This window comes from Vicugna pacos, chromosome 10 (assembly GCF_048564905.1).
Source record: "Vicugna pacos chromosome 10, VicPac4, whole genome shotgun sequence".
Lineage (NCBI taxonomy): Eukaryota > Metazoa > Chordata > Mammalia > Artiodactyla > Camelidae > Vicugna > Vicugna pacos.
The window spans coordinates 41,177,314-41,193,118 of record NC_132996.1 but is presented as its reverse complement, the minus strand read 5'-3'; the positions used below and the strand labels follow the sequence as shown (position 1 = coordinate 41,193,118).

Genomic DNA, 15,805 nt, shown 5'->3' with positions numbered 1-15,805 from the left:
CCTGGAGGCCGGAAGGAACTGGATTAAGTGCTTTCCAGGACCTGTCCGAGTGACACGGACACCCACCCTCTGGCAGGGAGGCTGCATCGTACGTTGTCAGGGGAGGGTTCCTACGGGCGGGCAGGCGGCTGGTCTGAAGGCTGTTTCTCTGCCATTACCTTTGCAGGTGAGCTCCGGGGTGTTAATTACTCCATTAATGGCAGCCTGGGCAGCTGCGTTCTGCTTCTTCAACAGCTCAATGGTTTTTCTTAACTCATTCAGTTCTGAATCCTGAGGAACAGAAAAAAGTTACCGGTCATTCCCAAAACATTCCGTATAGTTTTCCGCTGAAGCGCAACTCAGTGTCAACTTAGAGGGGAGAGAACCTTTGTCTCAAACACTAGGTTGGATCAGTTTTCAACAGGCATCCGTGAGCAGCCAAAAGCGGCAGGAACAGGAGTAAGATCTGTTGCCGATGGAGTGACCACCACTCCGTCTAGGACGTTTCTGTCATGCAACAGATCTACTCTTTCAGATTTAATTCCTACAGTTCAACAAGTATACTAAAATCTATACAACTATCTGGAGTCCAAGAGAACAGTGTTTTTAGGTCTGTTGTTAATTCCAAGCGGGGAGGGAAAAAGCATCCTTTCTGCTTTACCTTCTGCTCAGCCGTCATGGTTAAGCTCTGGAGCCTGATTGTCATGTTTCCAAGACTCTGTTCAAAGGCTGCCACGAGGTGAGCCTGGAGAGGAAAGACATTTCCCTTCCGTTACCTTCAGTTACATTACCTCGCAAGGCAGGAGCGCCAGGTCTTAAGACTAAAATCCGCCCAGGGCCACGTGTGTGAGCCTCCACCTACTTCTTCAGCCTCTTGAGCCCCGCTCCCCACGACTCTTTGGGATCCAGTTCCTTGAGGCTTTCATGTCCTCCAACACCCTGGGCTCCTTCCCACCTTAGAGTCTTTCTGCACGCTCTCCTCCCTGCCTGGGCTACTCTCTTCCCATCTGCTTCTCTAATTGATTTTTACATATTCTTCTCAAGAGCTCTCCGTGCATGAATTCATAACACCCCCAGGCGGGGTCAGGTCTCCACATTCACTCTCTAAAGCACACTGGATTGCCGATCTGTACTTTGTAGTATCACACACAAAGTACTTGTGATGCTACGAAGTCTCTTGTGATGGCTGGTGTTCGCCTGTCTCTACTACACGGCAGGATGACCTTTTGTTTCCTCAGCACCAGGCTCACAGGAGAGGCTCACACTGAGCCTGTTTGCAGGATGAATGAACCAAGTGGATTTTGCTTGTTATAATCCTGGTTAATAAAAAGCCACTAGAAGGCCCATCTGCTACCTCCTTAGAGAACCTGTCCCCCTCGGCAGTTACGACTTTCCCTGGGGCCCCCTTGCACTTTCATACACCTCTATTAGAAGATGGCATCGGAGACACCGTTATTTTACATATTACAAAGACGGTTTTTCAAATGCTGCCAATTAGAGTTAAAATATGCATCTAATTTTCAGAGATGTTAAAAAGCATGTAAAAAATGAATATCTTAGAATTGAGAACCGTGATTGTTCCCCGTCTGCCCCTTTCTCTGCAACTCTCTTTAAGGGCAAGATGCAACTCTTTGTCTTGACACTAAGCCTTCTTCCTTCTTCCACAGAGCAGTAGGTGAAATATTAGTTGGTTCACTGAGGATCCTGATAATATTGTTGACACCCAGGATAAAGAATGGACAAGTCATCTAAGTCTACTGGCCTCAGTTTCTTCATCTATAAAATGGGGGCTACCTGTCTATGTTCCTCCCAGGGTGACTGTGAGCACTGAATGCAACAACATAGTTGAAAATAAACTGTTAAGGAACTGCAAAATGTAGAAATGACTGGAGACCATGGGGAAAGGAAGAGGTTTGGGAATGAAAAGTGACAAAAGATGAGAACATAGGCGAGGTGAGGTGACAAAAGATGAGACACCTATGAGAACACAGGTGCAGAGAGATTGAGAAAGGGTTCTAGGAGCCGGGTGGATAGATACTCAGAAGGTCACGGGAGGAATCAGAAGGGCCAGCAGGATACTTGAGTCTTGAGAGAAGTGAGATCTGATGGTTCTGTAAAGTTCTAGAGGAAGAGGTGACTGATGCAGGAGTGAGGGAGAAAAGCGGAGTAAGTGTGTAGGGGAGGGGCCATCGCCCTGGGCTGCGAGCTGGGTCTGGGTCAGGGTCAGCGGACATTTCTGTTGGAGGAGGAGAGACTTGAGGAGTGAGTTACTCTGTTACTAGATTTCATCAGGCAGGAAGAGTTAAGGGTAAGACATCTCTAGGATCAGCCGTTGAGTCTCTTTCCCGACAGCCATAGGAGCTGGCAGGAAGCAGGGGCTCTTGTGATAGAAATGTTAAGTGGACTGGTCAGTTTCTTTCCGATGGCACATCCTCCCTTCATTGAAAATTAAGAAAATGCCTTTGTGATTTAAAATATAGAGATACACTTTAGTCTGCCCTGGAGAATGTGGCAAAACCAAAGCCAATCAATTCAAGAAGGCACATAGTAGATGAAGGAAGCGAGCCAGGACAGGGATGTGAAAAAGGACAATGGACACCCTTGCCTTTCCACGGAATGACAAGGTCAAATTTAAATGACCGAATTTCCATGTATTGCAATTCTTTGTTTGATTTCACCCAAGATTCTCTTTGTGGACATTCCTAATTTCTCTTCAGGTAAAAAACAAACAAAAACAAAAACCTGACCCCATGAAGACTGCTATGAAGAGACTGTTTTTGCAAATTCAAGAAGAAACCACATTTGCTCTGAAGAACTAGAGGATCACATTTTGCTGCCGAGCAAAAGGACTTGGGGTCCTGAGTGCAACTTTAAAAATACAGGCTGAGAGGCTGTTCAGAGCCTGGTTCAGAGCCACAAAACAGCCTTCACGTCAAGCACCATTCTCACATTCCCAAGGAAAACAAACACAAGTGGTAAAAAAAACACCCAGAGAAGGTGGCTTTGAGTAGTCTGTCCTAGAAAAACAAACACAGCTTGGCCTGTGAGAAAGATGGCAGACAATAAAACATGCTAGCACTGCTGGCCGTGTGTGGCAAGACTAAATATTTACTTTAAAACAATACTGGATTCAGTGGCTTTGGTGAAGAGCAAAACACACTTCTGGAATAGTAATAATAATGTAAGGGGTCTCCCTTATTCTTCTGGAACAGAGAGGAGAGTTCCAAATGGTCTGATGTAAGGTCCCTCAGGGCAGCATGCGGTCATCGGAGGAACTGATCCAAGTTCATGGATAATTAAATTAATTACTATTTTTTGATTAGTACAGGGCAGCAATTGACAGCTGTAATTCTTAACTAAGAGGGTAGTTCCAAGTCACCTGCTGTCCAACCTCACATGTTCCCAGGAGACCCTGGCTCATTGGGCCTGGGCAGGCTCTGGATTTGAATGGATGCATCTGGTTACCGAGAAGACAACTACCCAAGAATACCTCTGCTCTTCTGACTGGGATCTAAACCTCAAAATTCGGATCTCACAGCAATTTCTGATCTTCTTTTGATAAAGTTACTGACGGAAAAAAAGGTTAAGAAGATAAAGGATTACAAAACACACAGCAGCCTAGTATATTAGGGTTTGGGGAAAAAAATCAAAGATTTCAGGAATGCAAAAGAATGCAGGAGAATGAGTAATAGTGCAAGTAGCTACCGATCACTGAGTTTGTAATCAAGGTCAAGCATTGTGCTAGGCACTTCATGTGCAGACTTTAACGTGCAATGGTTGCCTTGAGCAGACCAAGGCTCAAGCCAGGAATTACCTGGGCGAAAGCTCCAGGTAAATGTTAATTACCTTCCTACTTCAAAGAAGGCAATCTTTCGAAGCTGCTTTTCATTTTACCAGCATGCAGGGGTCATGCAGGTCCCTTTCTGACAGGCTTACACACAGAGCCTGTGGTCTCAGGCTGGGCTGTGCACACCTGAGTAGGAAGCCTTCCCTCTAAGGTATCTTAGCACCTTCCAAAACCTCAGGCTCTGCCTTCTGAGCTTCAGCCCTGGCTGGCTCATGGCTCTGCAGCAAGGCTCCTTTATTCATAAACTAGTCTGATGGGATATGGAGATCTCTGCCCCTACTCTGACCCCTCAAATCCTATACTCACACCGCAGTGAGGAAGCCACCCTAACTACATCACTGCTCTGCTCATAGGGCTCCGCTATCCTCCACTGGAAGCTCAACTCTCCACCTAACAGCAGAGACCTCCATGATGTGGCCCAACCCTTGCCCTTCTTCGATGCCTTCCTCCTTCCCATTTCCTTCTCCCCTCTACCCTCGGCTCTTCCCCACATCCAAGACACAGATTCTAATTACACCAAGCTATTTACAATTTCTAAACGCACCAAGATCTTCACCTTGGGCTTTTGCACCAACTACTCTCTTTCATTAGAATGCTGTCCTTCCCATGCATCCTCCCCTACACAGCATCCCTCAGAGGTCACCTCCTCCAGGAAGCCTTTCCTGACCTCCCCCTGCCTCACCAAGGCTGTGCTAAGTGCTCCTCCTATCTATTCCCACAACCTTCACCCTTTATTTCTATCATAACAGTTATCTTGTTATAGCAAAACTGTTTTGTCTCTCTGCTGTACCAGAGAGACAGCACTAAGATGACGGTGACTGTGCTTGCTTTGCTGAATTGAATTCACAGTGCCCAGGGCAGAGTTGGCACTTAGACAGTTGTTGAATTGAACGCCAGTTGGCAGTGTCTCTTGAACACGTAATTGTGTATATTATAATTACAGAGCAGTCAGATATTTACTGTGGCGCCTTAGATCTCTCTTTTTTTTTCCTCTTAAGATGAAAATTTTCAGAGAAAGGGAAGAGAAAGGAACATTTCTGAGCACTGAATATACTCCAGGTACTGATCACATGACACTCCTGAGAGGTAAGTATTATCATCCCCCAATGCACGGACGAGCAAAGGCAGGCCCAGAAGTTAAAGAATTTGCCCAAAGCACAGAGCCAGTGAGTGTCCGAGCCGACATCCACACCCACGATGCTAAAGCCTGTGTCCTTTTTATGACACCACATGGCTTCTATAATGCTCAGAAGGTAGTCGTGGGCACCGCCCTTGGTCTCTACTCACATTTGCTGTCAGCTGGGTGGTCAGAGCTGAAACCTTCTCCTGGGAGGCATCCAGCTCCCGCCGTAGTTTGCGAATCTAAAGATGACAAGGGACAGAGTTACTTGCCTTGGGAGTCCACTTCCAGGTTGAGCTGGGCGAAATAATTGATAATCGAGAAAGGAAACCAGCAAACTGTTCCTTACCTCTGACTGGCATTTTTCTTCTGGCTGTAAAGAAAATGGAGAAAAAATCAGATCAGCCAAGGAACAAAGAAAAGCACATCCCAGCCTGAAGGGAGCACCAGATTTGATACTTCAGCAGTCTTGAAGACTTACTAGTTTCTTTCCCAGTATACTTTCCTAGACTGGTTTAATTAATTTGACCAATCAGAAAGGCCAAATACAAACAGCATATTTTTTATTTCTTTGTTTAATTTTATTTTTTGTTGAAGTGTGGTTGATTACAATGTCAGTTTCAGGTGTACAGCAAAGCAGTTCTGTCTGTTATTTACACACATATGTATACATTTTTTCTTTTCAGATTCCTTTCCATTATATGTTATTATAAGAAATTGAATATGGTTCCCTGTGCTATACAGCAGGTCCACAAACAGCACATTATTTTAAGAAATTCGGAAGAATAAGGAAATACTCTAGCTATTTTGGTCACGAGGAGCACTCCTGCTCACACATGGATATGATGTTAGGGTCTGGCACTCAGGAGAAGGTGTGATGAGAAGAGAATGAGCTGGGGCAGGGCTATCAGATTTAGCCAATAAAAATACGAGACACCCAGTTAAATGTGAATTTTTTTAGTTTAAGTATGTCCCGTGCAATAGTGGAGAAATATTAATGCTAAAAAATTGCGTGTTTTTATCTGAAGTTCAAATTTAACTAGGCATTCTGTACGTATCCTGGCAATCCTACCTGGGGGGCGGGGAGGACCGCTCACAGGCAAACTCTGCCTCATTGTATCCCCCCTCGCATCTCCCTGGGGCACTGCAGCAGAAACAGCAGCTGGGCAGGAGGGCTCCCCCAAAGTGAGGGGGGCCGGGGGCGCCTACCAGCCAGCCTGCTGCCTCCCCAGGCTGTAAAGGATAAATGTGGCCTGCACCTTCCTGCTGCTCTATCTCGAGTCCCAGTTACCTGTGACCCTGAGGAGTAAGGACGAAGCCTGTAGGCCCTCTTACTGGCAAAGCCATCCATACGGGGCCCTGGGTCTGTGGTGTCACAGCAATCTGCCAGCCAGAGGCTACAAGCCTCCCACAGGGGGAGCCCACAGGGGAGGGGGGAACCTGCTGCAGGGGGAACCTGTCATTCTCTCTCCTGGAGTTCCCTTGGGGGCCATAAAAGAAGAAACCCCAACCCCGCCACACACACATTCTTGGGAATGCTGGAAATGTTCCTGCCTCTGTCCACACTCCACCATCTGTACCTCCTGGGGTGGAGCAGTGATCTGGGAGCCAGGTAGGTGAGTGAAAATCAGTAAGGACCCGGTTTTGTCCTTAAGTCCTCTCTGTGTGTCCTAATCCAATTTTATTAGTGATAAATCCATTGTTTTTAAAAATCAGCACCTGACTCTGGTGTCTACTTCTCTGTTAGTTCAGAATGCAGAGGGGTATGATTCGTTGGGCCCCACAGTCCCTATACCCATCAGCTGGGACAAGAGGGTTGCTGTTTCCTGTCTGACCTCCCTGCACATCCTGCTCCCTGCTGCCCTCCCTCCAGGCCGGCTTCCAATCACAGCAACTAATTTTTAGGTACACTGTAGCCAAACCAGTTAATCCTTGCAGTAACTCCACAAAATAGGTTTGTATTCCTTTTGAGGCTCTGAGAGGTTAGGTATCTTACCTAACGTCACACTGTAGGACAATCTCCTCATCTAAGAAACACCTTCAGGAGAAGGTTGGAAGATGTCCTCACATGTCCTTACTCTTCCCTCTCTGATAATTTTTAGCCATCCCTTTTGGTCTGTCTGCCTGTCCATCAATTCATCCCTACACCACCACCTATTAAATATTTATTGATTTCCTATTATGTGTCAGACACTGTTCTAAGAACCTGGGACATAGCTGTGAACGTAACCAAGTCCCTCACCTGATGTTGCTTACATTCTGGTATAAGAAATAGCATTTATTGAACACTTACTATATGCCAGAGACAGTTCCAAGCCTTTTACATTCATTATTCATTTAATCCTCGTAACAACCCTTTGAGAAGGTACTAATCTAATGTGCCCGTGGTGACAGCTGATAAGTGGCAGAACTGGGACTGGATCCAAGGTAGTCTGGCTCCAGAGCCTATGATCATAACCAGCCCGTTCTCCTGCTCTTTGACTAGAGCTACATTCTCCTGGAGGCCTTCCAGAAATAACCTGGCTTCTGAGTCTGACCCAAAAGAGACAAGTTAATGGTGATAAGGTCACAGCTATCTGCCATGTGGGAGGCGAGTGGAGGTCTGTTAGCAGGCTGAACCATCCACCGAGGGCCAGCTCTACTTCGAAACACTTCTGTCAACAGGCCTAAGGCTCCTTCCCCAGGCCTCTGTCACTGTCTGTCTCTGCGCCCACCTGTTTCTGGGGTTGGGCCCCTGTTCTCAGCAGCAGCCTCGAGGAATCATGTGTTTTTTATCCTGACTCCAGGTTCTGCTGCTCTTCTGCACATCTGGGAACTCTGAGTGAAGCTCCGGCCTCCCTCCACTCCAGAGTTCCTCTGGGAACTCAACTGCGGCTCCCTACCAATCAAGAAAGCAAGTCTGATGCCAGATGTGGCCTCTCCAATTTTCTTCTGTTCCAAGGGCTGGCCATGACTTCTCCATGGCACTTGTTAAGCATCAGGTCGTCTTGTCTTTCCTTCATGATTAAAATTATAGGCAGATTTCAGCCCAAATGAGCATTCTTGAACATCTAAGAATTACAGAGATTTCAGGTGGGGAAGAGCCTATTATCATCCAGCAAGAGCCTTTAAAACACTCAGGTGTTAAACAGACTCTTTGGTCTGGGCTGGTGGCAACCAAAGAGACTCCAAAGATCTCATTTTAAACAACAAATACAAACTTGTTCACCTTACAAAGGCGCCTGGGCATTTGTTTCAGAATTTCATCATCACCAAGTAGCTGGGACTAGAAAAAGGACCACACATCAGTGCTTGGCGGTAACAGCATCTAGCTGGATTTGCAGTCTCCCTCGGATGGAGCATACCACTCCATCATGAAAACATTCAAAGGTGAGACTATTTTTTAAAGAGTCTGCAAAAGCAACCTCTATTCTCAGAGAAGGCATATGTAAAGAACAGCATAGGGGAACTTTTGAATCAGTGACCAGTGCAATGTCAGAGGTTGTCGGGACCTCAGAGACCACCTGGCCTAGCTCCCTGAGGCCAGGGGCAAATGGAGACACCCAAAATAAAGAGGTCATGTGTTCCAAGTCACACAGTAAGGAAAAAACTAAGATTCGGCCTCAGGTCTCTCGCTATCCAGATAAACACGGAATTAAACATTATTCTTACTAGATCTTTGGTAATTTGTGAATTTACATCAACTCAGAAAGGACAATTTCAAATTTCATGAAAATACCAGCCTCATGTCCATATACCCAGAACAAGGGCTACTGAAAGAGAGGCCTGTGGCTGCAAGAACTTCCATGGTGGGCATGTAGGGGAAGCAGCCAGGAACTGCAAGTGATGGTTTCCCGTATCTGAATTCTCACAGGTGGAGAAGCTCATGCTCTTTCCCTCCAAGGCTGGCTGATGCTGACCAACCCCTATTTTTCAGTCTTCTGAGAAGGGCCCAACCCCCTATCTATTGACGGGAAACCCTGGGAACTCCCTGGGAAAACACAGGGCCCGGGCACTGAAACGTCGGCTGTGGCTGTGCTGCACCAGCCCTGTGAAATGAGAGTTCCACGTCCCCTGTGCCTTCCGGCTTCCTCTTTTGTCAGCAGGCCCCTCTCTCCACCTAAACTGCATCCTCCGGGCTCAGCCCAGAGTCTGGCATGTACTTGCTGTCAGTAAATACTGTTGACAAAGTGAATCTAGGTTGGAAAGAACCACCTCTAGTAGCCACATCACCGAGCTTCACTCTAGAGGGAAGGACTCAGTGGACGCAACAGCTGAAGTTAGAAGGCCGTCTCTATGTGCCCGGAGATAATGGCTTAAATAACTCCTTCCCAAGGTTACTCTATATGAAGCTTTCACAATGAAAGCCAGGACTCTGAAGAAACTTCAGACAAGATGACTAGCAGAGGAAAGAGGTATTCTGGAGCTGGAGGGGCCAGGTGGGTAAAAGCAGAAGAGAGCGTTTCTAGGTCCTTCAAATCAGACCATGTCAGCAATCACTCCAGTCTGTTTGCTTGTTATAGGTTTAAGAAAGAAGAGTCAGGCCCTGGTCTCGTCAACTTGATTCTGGGATGGCCTGTAACTTACAAGGGGCTATCTACAACGTGTCCCACTACATAGCTGACATAATCAAACACTGAATTATTACAACTTTTGTTCTTCATGGAATTAATGGCTGAAGAATTCCCAATTCCCAATGAACAATATGGTTTTTTTTCCTGTAGGAATTCCAGAGTTAAAGTTTTTAAGATAGTTATGTACATAGCTATAAAAAGCATCACTGAACAAATCCAGCACCATATTTGACTGCATTTGGCTTTTGTTCAGTAGACCTCGCACCGATGACAGCTACACTTAGACAGCTTCCTCTGTGCTGGCTGCACTCCACTCACTGCTTTACGTGCATTTTCTTATTTCATTCAAACCTACTTTGTGAACACCTACTATGTGCCAGGCCCTGTTCTAGGCATGAGGAATAAACACAGAAAAAAGTCCTTGTCCTCAAGGAATTTGCATTGCAATGAATAGGAATCTTCATAAATTTAATTCTCATTACAAACTCCACAAGGGAGGGGCTGCTATTCTTTCTACGTTATGGATAAAGAAACGGAGGCAGACAGAAGGTTGAAAAGTGAAAGCCTTTCTTGTCAAGTCTACCAGCAGGTGGCTAAAGCTTCTTGCACATTCTTACTAGTTACCACCGAAAGCATGACGCCACTTTAACAAAGCAGCCAGCTCCTGATTTATTGGTTGGTACGTTAGAATCAATAGCTGTTTGTAAATTTCAGATCGTGTTTCCTAATGAATTGATCCCCTTATAATGGAAATACTCTCTCTAGGAGACATGCCTGTATTTTATTTTTGACACATTTGATAAAGGAACCCCAGCTCTCATGATCAGAGCCACTCAGCATTGATTTATACTCACTGTAGAGTAAACTGACGACGTGCTGGAAACCAGGGAGAGCGAGGATCCATGAACTATTTAAAAAAAAAAAGAAAGAAAGAAAGAAAAGGAAAGGTGAATTATACATCTGGCTCCTATGGAGCCAAAAAGGGGGCGAGAAGGAGACACTCAGCATTAGAGAACACTACCAGGCTTGGAGCAACTTCACCTTGATCCAACCTTTCCTGGTTCGGTGACAGGTCAGTGCCAAATAAGCCATGATTTTCTATGAAAGTCACTTTTCTATTACCACATTTTTCTTTCCTAATAACTTCTAAATACTTTTCTTCCCCTAACTATCAAAATGATACATAGTTACTAAGTAAAAGTTTTCAAGTACAGAGAAGTGTTAGGAAGCATATTCCCTGCCATCACCTGCGTGACTCATAATTCTATTACCCAGAGGCAACCTTTACCTGCTCTGAGCCAGCATATTTTACTCCCTTCTTTTTTCTAATGTTTCCCTTTAGGGTTAGGATTGTATTGCACATATATTTTTTATCCTGCTGGCATTTGTCATTTGTAGAAGCAAAAAGATGAGCTGATTATCTGGAACATAGGAGGCTGGCTGTCAGCCACAGTAAATTCATTCTAGATGACCCTGTAGGTTCTTTGTTCAATTTCTATCAAGTCTACAAAATGACAAGCAAGTGATGTCCTCTTTTCCATTTGTGACTGGTACTTTGGGACTCAGAACCATCCTTGTGTCTGCCCTCTTCACCCCCTCCTGCCCCCAGCCAATGGAGACATTTTATGATCTGTTTTCGTGTAATTTTAAAGCATGGTCATTTCTAGGACTAGGTATTATGGGTTACTTCTCTTCTTGGGAACCAGATTTGTTCATGACATTTTCTTAGTCATCTCTCAACAACCTGTTTGAAAGATGGAAATATGCCTGTCGAGACATCATATTGAATGGGGCACAGCCTCCCTGACCAGGAGGGGAATGCCTCCGCCCCACACTGTGCTCTCACCTGTGGTCTGAGAGTGGGAGGCTGGGGAATAACTTTCCGTGTGTACTAAATGGCTTTCACTTACCACCCAAGGAGCAAACTCAACTTGGATCAGCAGCCGGCAAAGCTACCAGCCCACAGATGTCCGACCAGTGGCTCAGCCTACAGCTCAGGTGACTCCACACCGTCTTCCCAATAAACCTCTCAACCTCCCATTCTTCCTTCATGTGTTCCTAGCACACTCTGAATCCTGCACGTCTCTCTCAAGAGCGCCCTGCATAGTAGTCGGCCACTCCAGAGTCTCTCTGCCCGTGCGGTTCCCTCGGGTCTGGGATGCGTCTCATATCTGCCCGTCCAAATCTCCAGGATCAGTTCACACGGCTTCTCCTGGAGCCCTTCCTCACTTCCCTGACGGCACCTGATGGGCTTCCTCCCTCCTCTAACCCACACAGCTCCTGGCCTGGCCTTCTAGTCCTCTTCTCTCTTAGAAGATGCCAGTTGCTCTGAGACTACCCCTGCCCGGACATTCACATCCACCTTCCTTAGCAATGCCTGGGATTCTAAGTCTTTTCTACCAACTTCCTCCATCCACGATTCATTTGGCCCATGCCCATAAAAAGCAGTTTAAGGTGTTAATGGCCAATAATGGCTTTCAGTGTTAAGATGTCCACACATTAACAGAGACCTCTCATGCCCCAACCTAGTGGCCTAATGGGCCAAGGGAAAAGTTACTTAGACCCATGACACAGACACTTGGGGGGAAACTATATTGGAGGCCAAGTTGGAGGAAGGGATGTGGGAAACATGGAGCCTCCCTTCAAACACATCGCTCCAGACACGCTCCAGAGGTCTGTGCAGGGCTGCTGCCAAAAGGAACTTTTTTCTTGTTTCTCCACCTCATACACATGGGTTCAGCGACACTGCCTTCAGCAGTACTCCAGGACAAGCGTGGGGCCGCAGGTATAGAGGAGCACATCTGGCAGGCTTCGGTGGGCAGTAGGATTTTTCTCTGTAATTAACTCCTCTCACTTGTAAAAAGCAACAGCAAGGCTGTGGTCCAGAGAGAGAGCCCCTGTTTTCCAGAATCACCCCCAAACTGAATGTAGCTGCCTGAACCATGCAGCTGGCTCTCCTTCAAGTGAACTGAGCCAAGGCAGAACCAGGGTCATGTGGCCAGGATACTTTCAAACGACAAAATGCATACGAGACTTGCAAAGCCAGAACAGCAAAGGCATGCCATGCATCTTCCTCGTGATACCTGGACCTCCAAAAATTTGAAGCTACAAGAAACTACAGAGATTATATCGACCGTCTCTGCCATTGACTAATTTGAAACCCAGAGAGGTTAAATGACCTGCCTAAGGTCCTAGAGCAATCAGGAACAGGATCTGCAGACCAGAAATGTGGAGACTGCTTTGCCCTTGAGTGACCTTGTTTACTGGTTTCTGAGGGTTTTGTTTTTAGTAACGTCTTTTGGTATATTTAGAATGGTTTCCTAAGGCCCTCATTCAACCTACACAGGCACAAGCTGGGACCAAAGAAGCAAAAAGTGCATGTTTGAGAAGAACGTGCTTTCACCCTTACCTAATGCATAGGTCGGGGTGAAATCAGGAGATAGAATGAGACAAGTGGGCATATTCCAGCCAATCAAGCAAGCAAATGCCTCTGCTGTCACACTTGGGAACCATATCTGTCTGTCTGTCTGTCCATACATACATACATACATCCACCCATCCAGCTTCATACTAACCAAAGCACTTTCTGCTTCATACTATTGTTTGAAGTGATCCTCATCATCACAGAGAATTTGTAGGTAATATTCCCAGACAGGGCAGGAGTTTCTACTCCTAATGAACTCAAGAGTAAATTAAGGCCCAGAGAGGATAAGTGATGTGGCCAAGCACACACAGCTGGTCGGGAGCAGAGAGAGAAGGTTAATCTGGGCATCACACTCTAGTTCACACTCCACCGCCAGGGGCTGGGGAAGGAGCCAGTGAGAATGAGTTGCAGTTCTGATGGCTAAGAGGCCACCCTCTCAATCAGCGAAGGAAGTGTAACTGAAAATGGAGCCCATGATGGTGAAGGTTCAGGTTTGTCTCAGGCAGGTAAGGAAGCGCAGCTGTGGCCAAGGCAGAGCCAAGTGTAAGGTAGGATTGAGTAGAAAAACAGAGGGCTGAGAATCAAGCGTTTAGGACCTGGTTCTGGCTGCAAGAAGTTCCCAAGTCACTTCTGTTTGATTTTTCCATAAACAAAATGAGGTTGAAATGGTCCATGGGGAGAAGGATGAAACAAAACATGACAACTGTAACAACAGCTACCACTGATTGAGTACTTAGTAAACCCCTCTCTAAGTCATTCTGCTAACTGCCTTCCAGGATTTGCATCTCACCTAATCTTCACGTCAACCTTTGAAGGAGATACAATTACTTTCCACATTTTAGTGAACAGGAAATAGGCTCAGCAGGGTCAAACCCCTTAGCCAAAGTCACACTGCTAACAGTGGAGGTGCCAGGATTTGAATCCAAGTGTAACTCACGGGCTAGAAACACAGGTAAGCTGCAGTACTAGATTTTTTTTTATTTATAGGCTGCTCTGTTCCTGTGGATTCCACATGAACTGATTTAGATGACACCAGCTCTTAGGGATGATTGTACAGTTCCTGGATTTTTTTTTCCCTCCAAAGACATTCATTTAAAAAATGCCTCAAGCATCTCCCTAAAGTACAGTATTCAAGTTGACTTTAAGCTTGCATAATGCATCTGATAGAAATTAATTTACCTGAAAATATTTGAAAGATTGCACCTGGGCCATGCCTGTACCTGATCTACATATTTATGACTCCCACTTCCTTCAAAATGGAAATTGCTAATTAAATCCCACAAAACCCTCACCCAAGTACTTGTGCTAATTCTTCCTAAATTTCTATCCCGCCTTCTGGCATATGATATACCTAACTGTCTCTCATAAGGAAGTTCTACTCTGTCTGAACATGAGATGTGAATTTTTTCCCCAACTGTCTCTGCAACACTGGGAGTTTACATATTCAACAGGGGAAAAAAAGTCTTCACCCAATGGAACTAAAAACACCTAACTGCACAAGCCCTATTTTGTTTTTGTAACATAACAGCCCTGGAAGAAATAAAATCAATCCAATGCCAAATTTCCCAAAAGATGAAAATGGTACATGTTTATTAGTCTATCGACAGCAGTCCCTACCCCTTCTCCCCAAACTTGATCTTCACCTTTGTGCTTCAGTTCCATGTCACCATGAATCATCAGGGTTTACAAAAGTCTAGACATTGCTTATGGGCAAGCACTTTTTATCAATGTCACTTTGACATCCCAGCTATTCCACAGTTGTGCTCCCTGACAGCTTGATTCCAGATGGAATAAATAAAAGCCATCTGATGATGACACGGGAATGGTCCTGGACCTTTATGAGGCGAGGTGTGCTTGTTTGGACAAGTTTCAGTACTGAACACTGCTCACTCAGGTACAGCGGGACAGAGGAGATGAACACGGCACCAGACACACTCCCTACTCGAGCCGCCACCAGGAGGCCTGAAATGATCTGGGGCCACACCTGGCTCACCTACCGACCAGAAAAATGTTCAAGACAAACTGCCTACTCCTTCACCTGAGAGTCAGTATACCCTCTTACTAGTACTGCTCTGAGTGGGTATAGCACTCATTTCTAGCTCTTAAATCCAGCAAAACACTCAGCAACTCAGGCTCCACCCCCTCCTAATGCGCTGTCCCAGCAGGTTCCCATAGATGGATTTCCAGACTGGTGCCTGCTCAGTGGATGTCACTGGATGCAAATGATACATAAGTCAGAATGGAGAGAATTAAGGAAGATTAACCAGGGGGTAACTGCTCTGAACTAAACTCTTAAGACTTCTGTTAAAAAGAACGCTGGGCATAGCAGAAGCGGATATCCTGCCTCTCTCTCTCTTGACTTATTTAGGGATTTCCTCGACAGTCACAGGTTTATTTGTTCTTTCCTACCAGGAGGACGCCGGGCATGCTCCCCAGCTCTCACAAGCACTGGGAGCAGAGGAAAGCACCCATGACTCCCCTCTCTACCCCTACCCCGTTCTGTCACTGGCAAAAAAGGTACAGCTAGGGCTGTGGCCCTCGGCCTGGGCTCCATTTGCTCTGAGAGTCCCCATCTCTGACTGGGGACTTCCAGCTGCCAGGACACCAATGTTGAAGCCGCGTTTTCAGGCTGTGATGGGTCCTAACATTATTGGGTTAACAGTTATCTATATTATCTCATTTAATTCACATAATTCCACGAACTGAGTACTCCCATTTTATCAGTGAAAAAAACAGAGGGGCCAAGAGGTGAAGTTAACTTGTTCAGAATTATATACCTAAGAAGTAGTGGAGCTGGAATTCAAACCGTGGTGGCACTATCACATATCCTCCACCATGAGTCAATGGCACTGACCCCCATGTCTTACCATTCCCATCTTTGG

The 15,805-nt window shown here is 45.9% G+C and overlaps 1 protein-coding gene across 11 annotated transcripts in view; it reads right to left on the bottom strand.

The window, feature by feature from the left end:
* Positions 1-15,805, bottom strand: part of NAV2 (neuron navigator 2) — a 773,977-nt gene that overhangs the window by 37,825 nt on the left and 720,347 nt on the right. For all 11 annotated transcript variants that reach the window (XR_012076623.1, XM_031681096.2, XM_072969658.1 and 8 more), the window contains 5 exons: positions 10,354-10,406; positions 5,296-5,319; positions 5,114-5,188; positions 641-724; positions 159-270 (listed from right to left, as the gene is read on the bottom strand). Coding sequence is in view for 10 of the 11 variants with exons in the window: in XM_031681096.2 (XP_031536956.1) it covers positions 159-270; positions 641-724; positions 5,114-5,188; positions 5,296-5,319; positions 10,354-10,406 (348 nt within the window). In the remaining variant the exon portion in view is untranslated. The remainder of the gene's footprint in view (positions 1-158; positions 271-640; positions 725-5,113; positions 5,189-5,295; positions 5,320-10,353; positions 10,407-15,805) is intronic.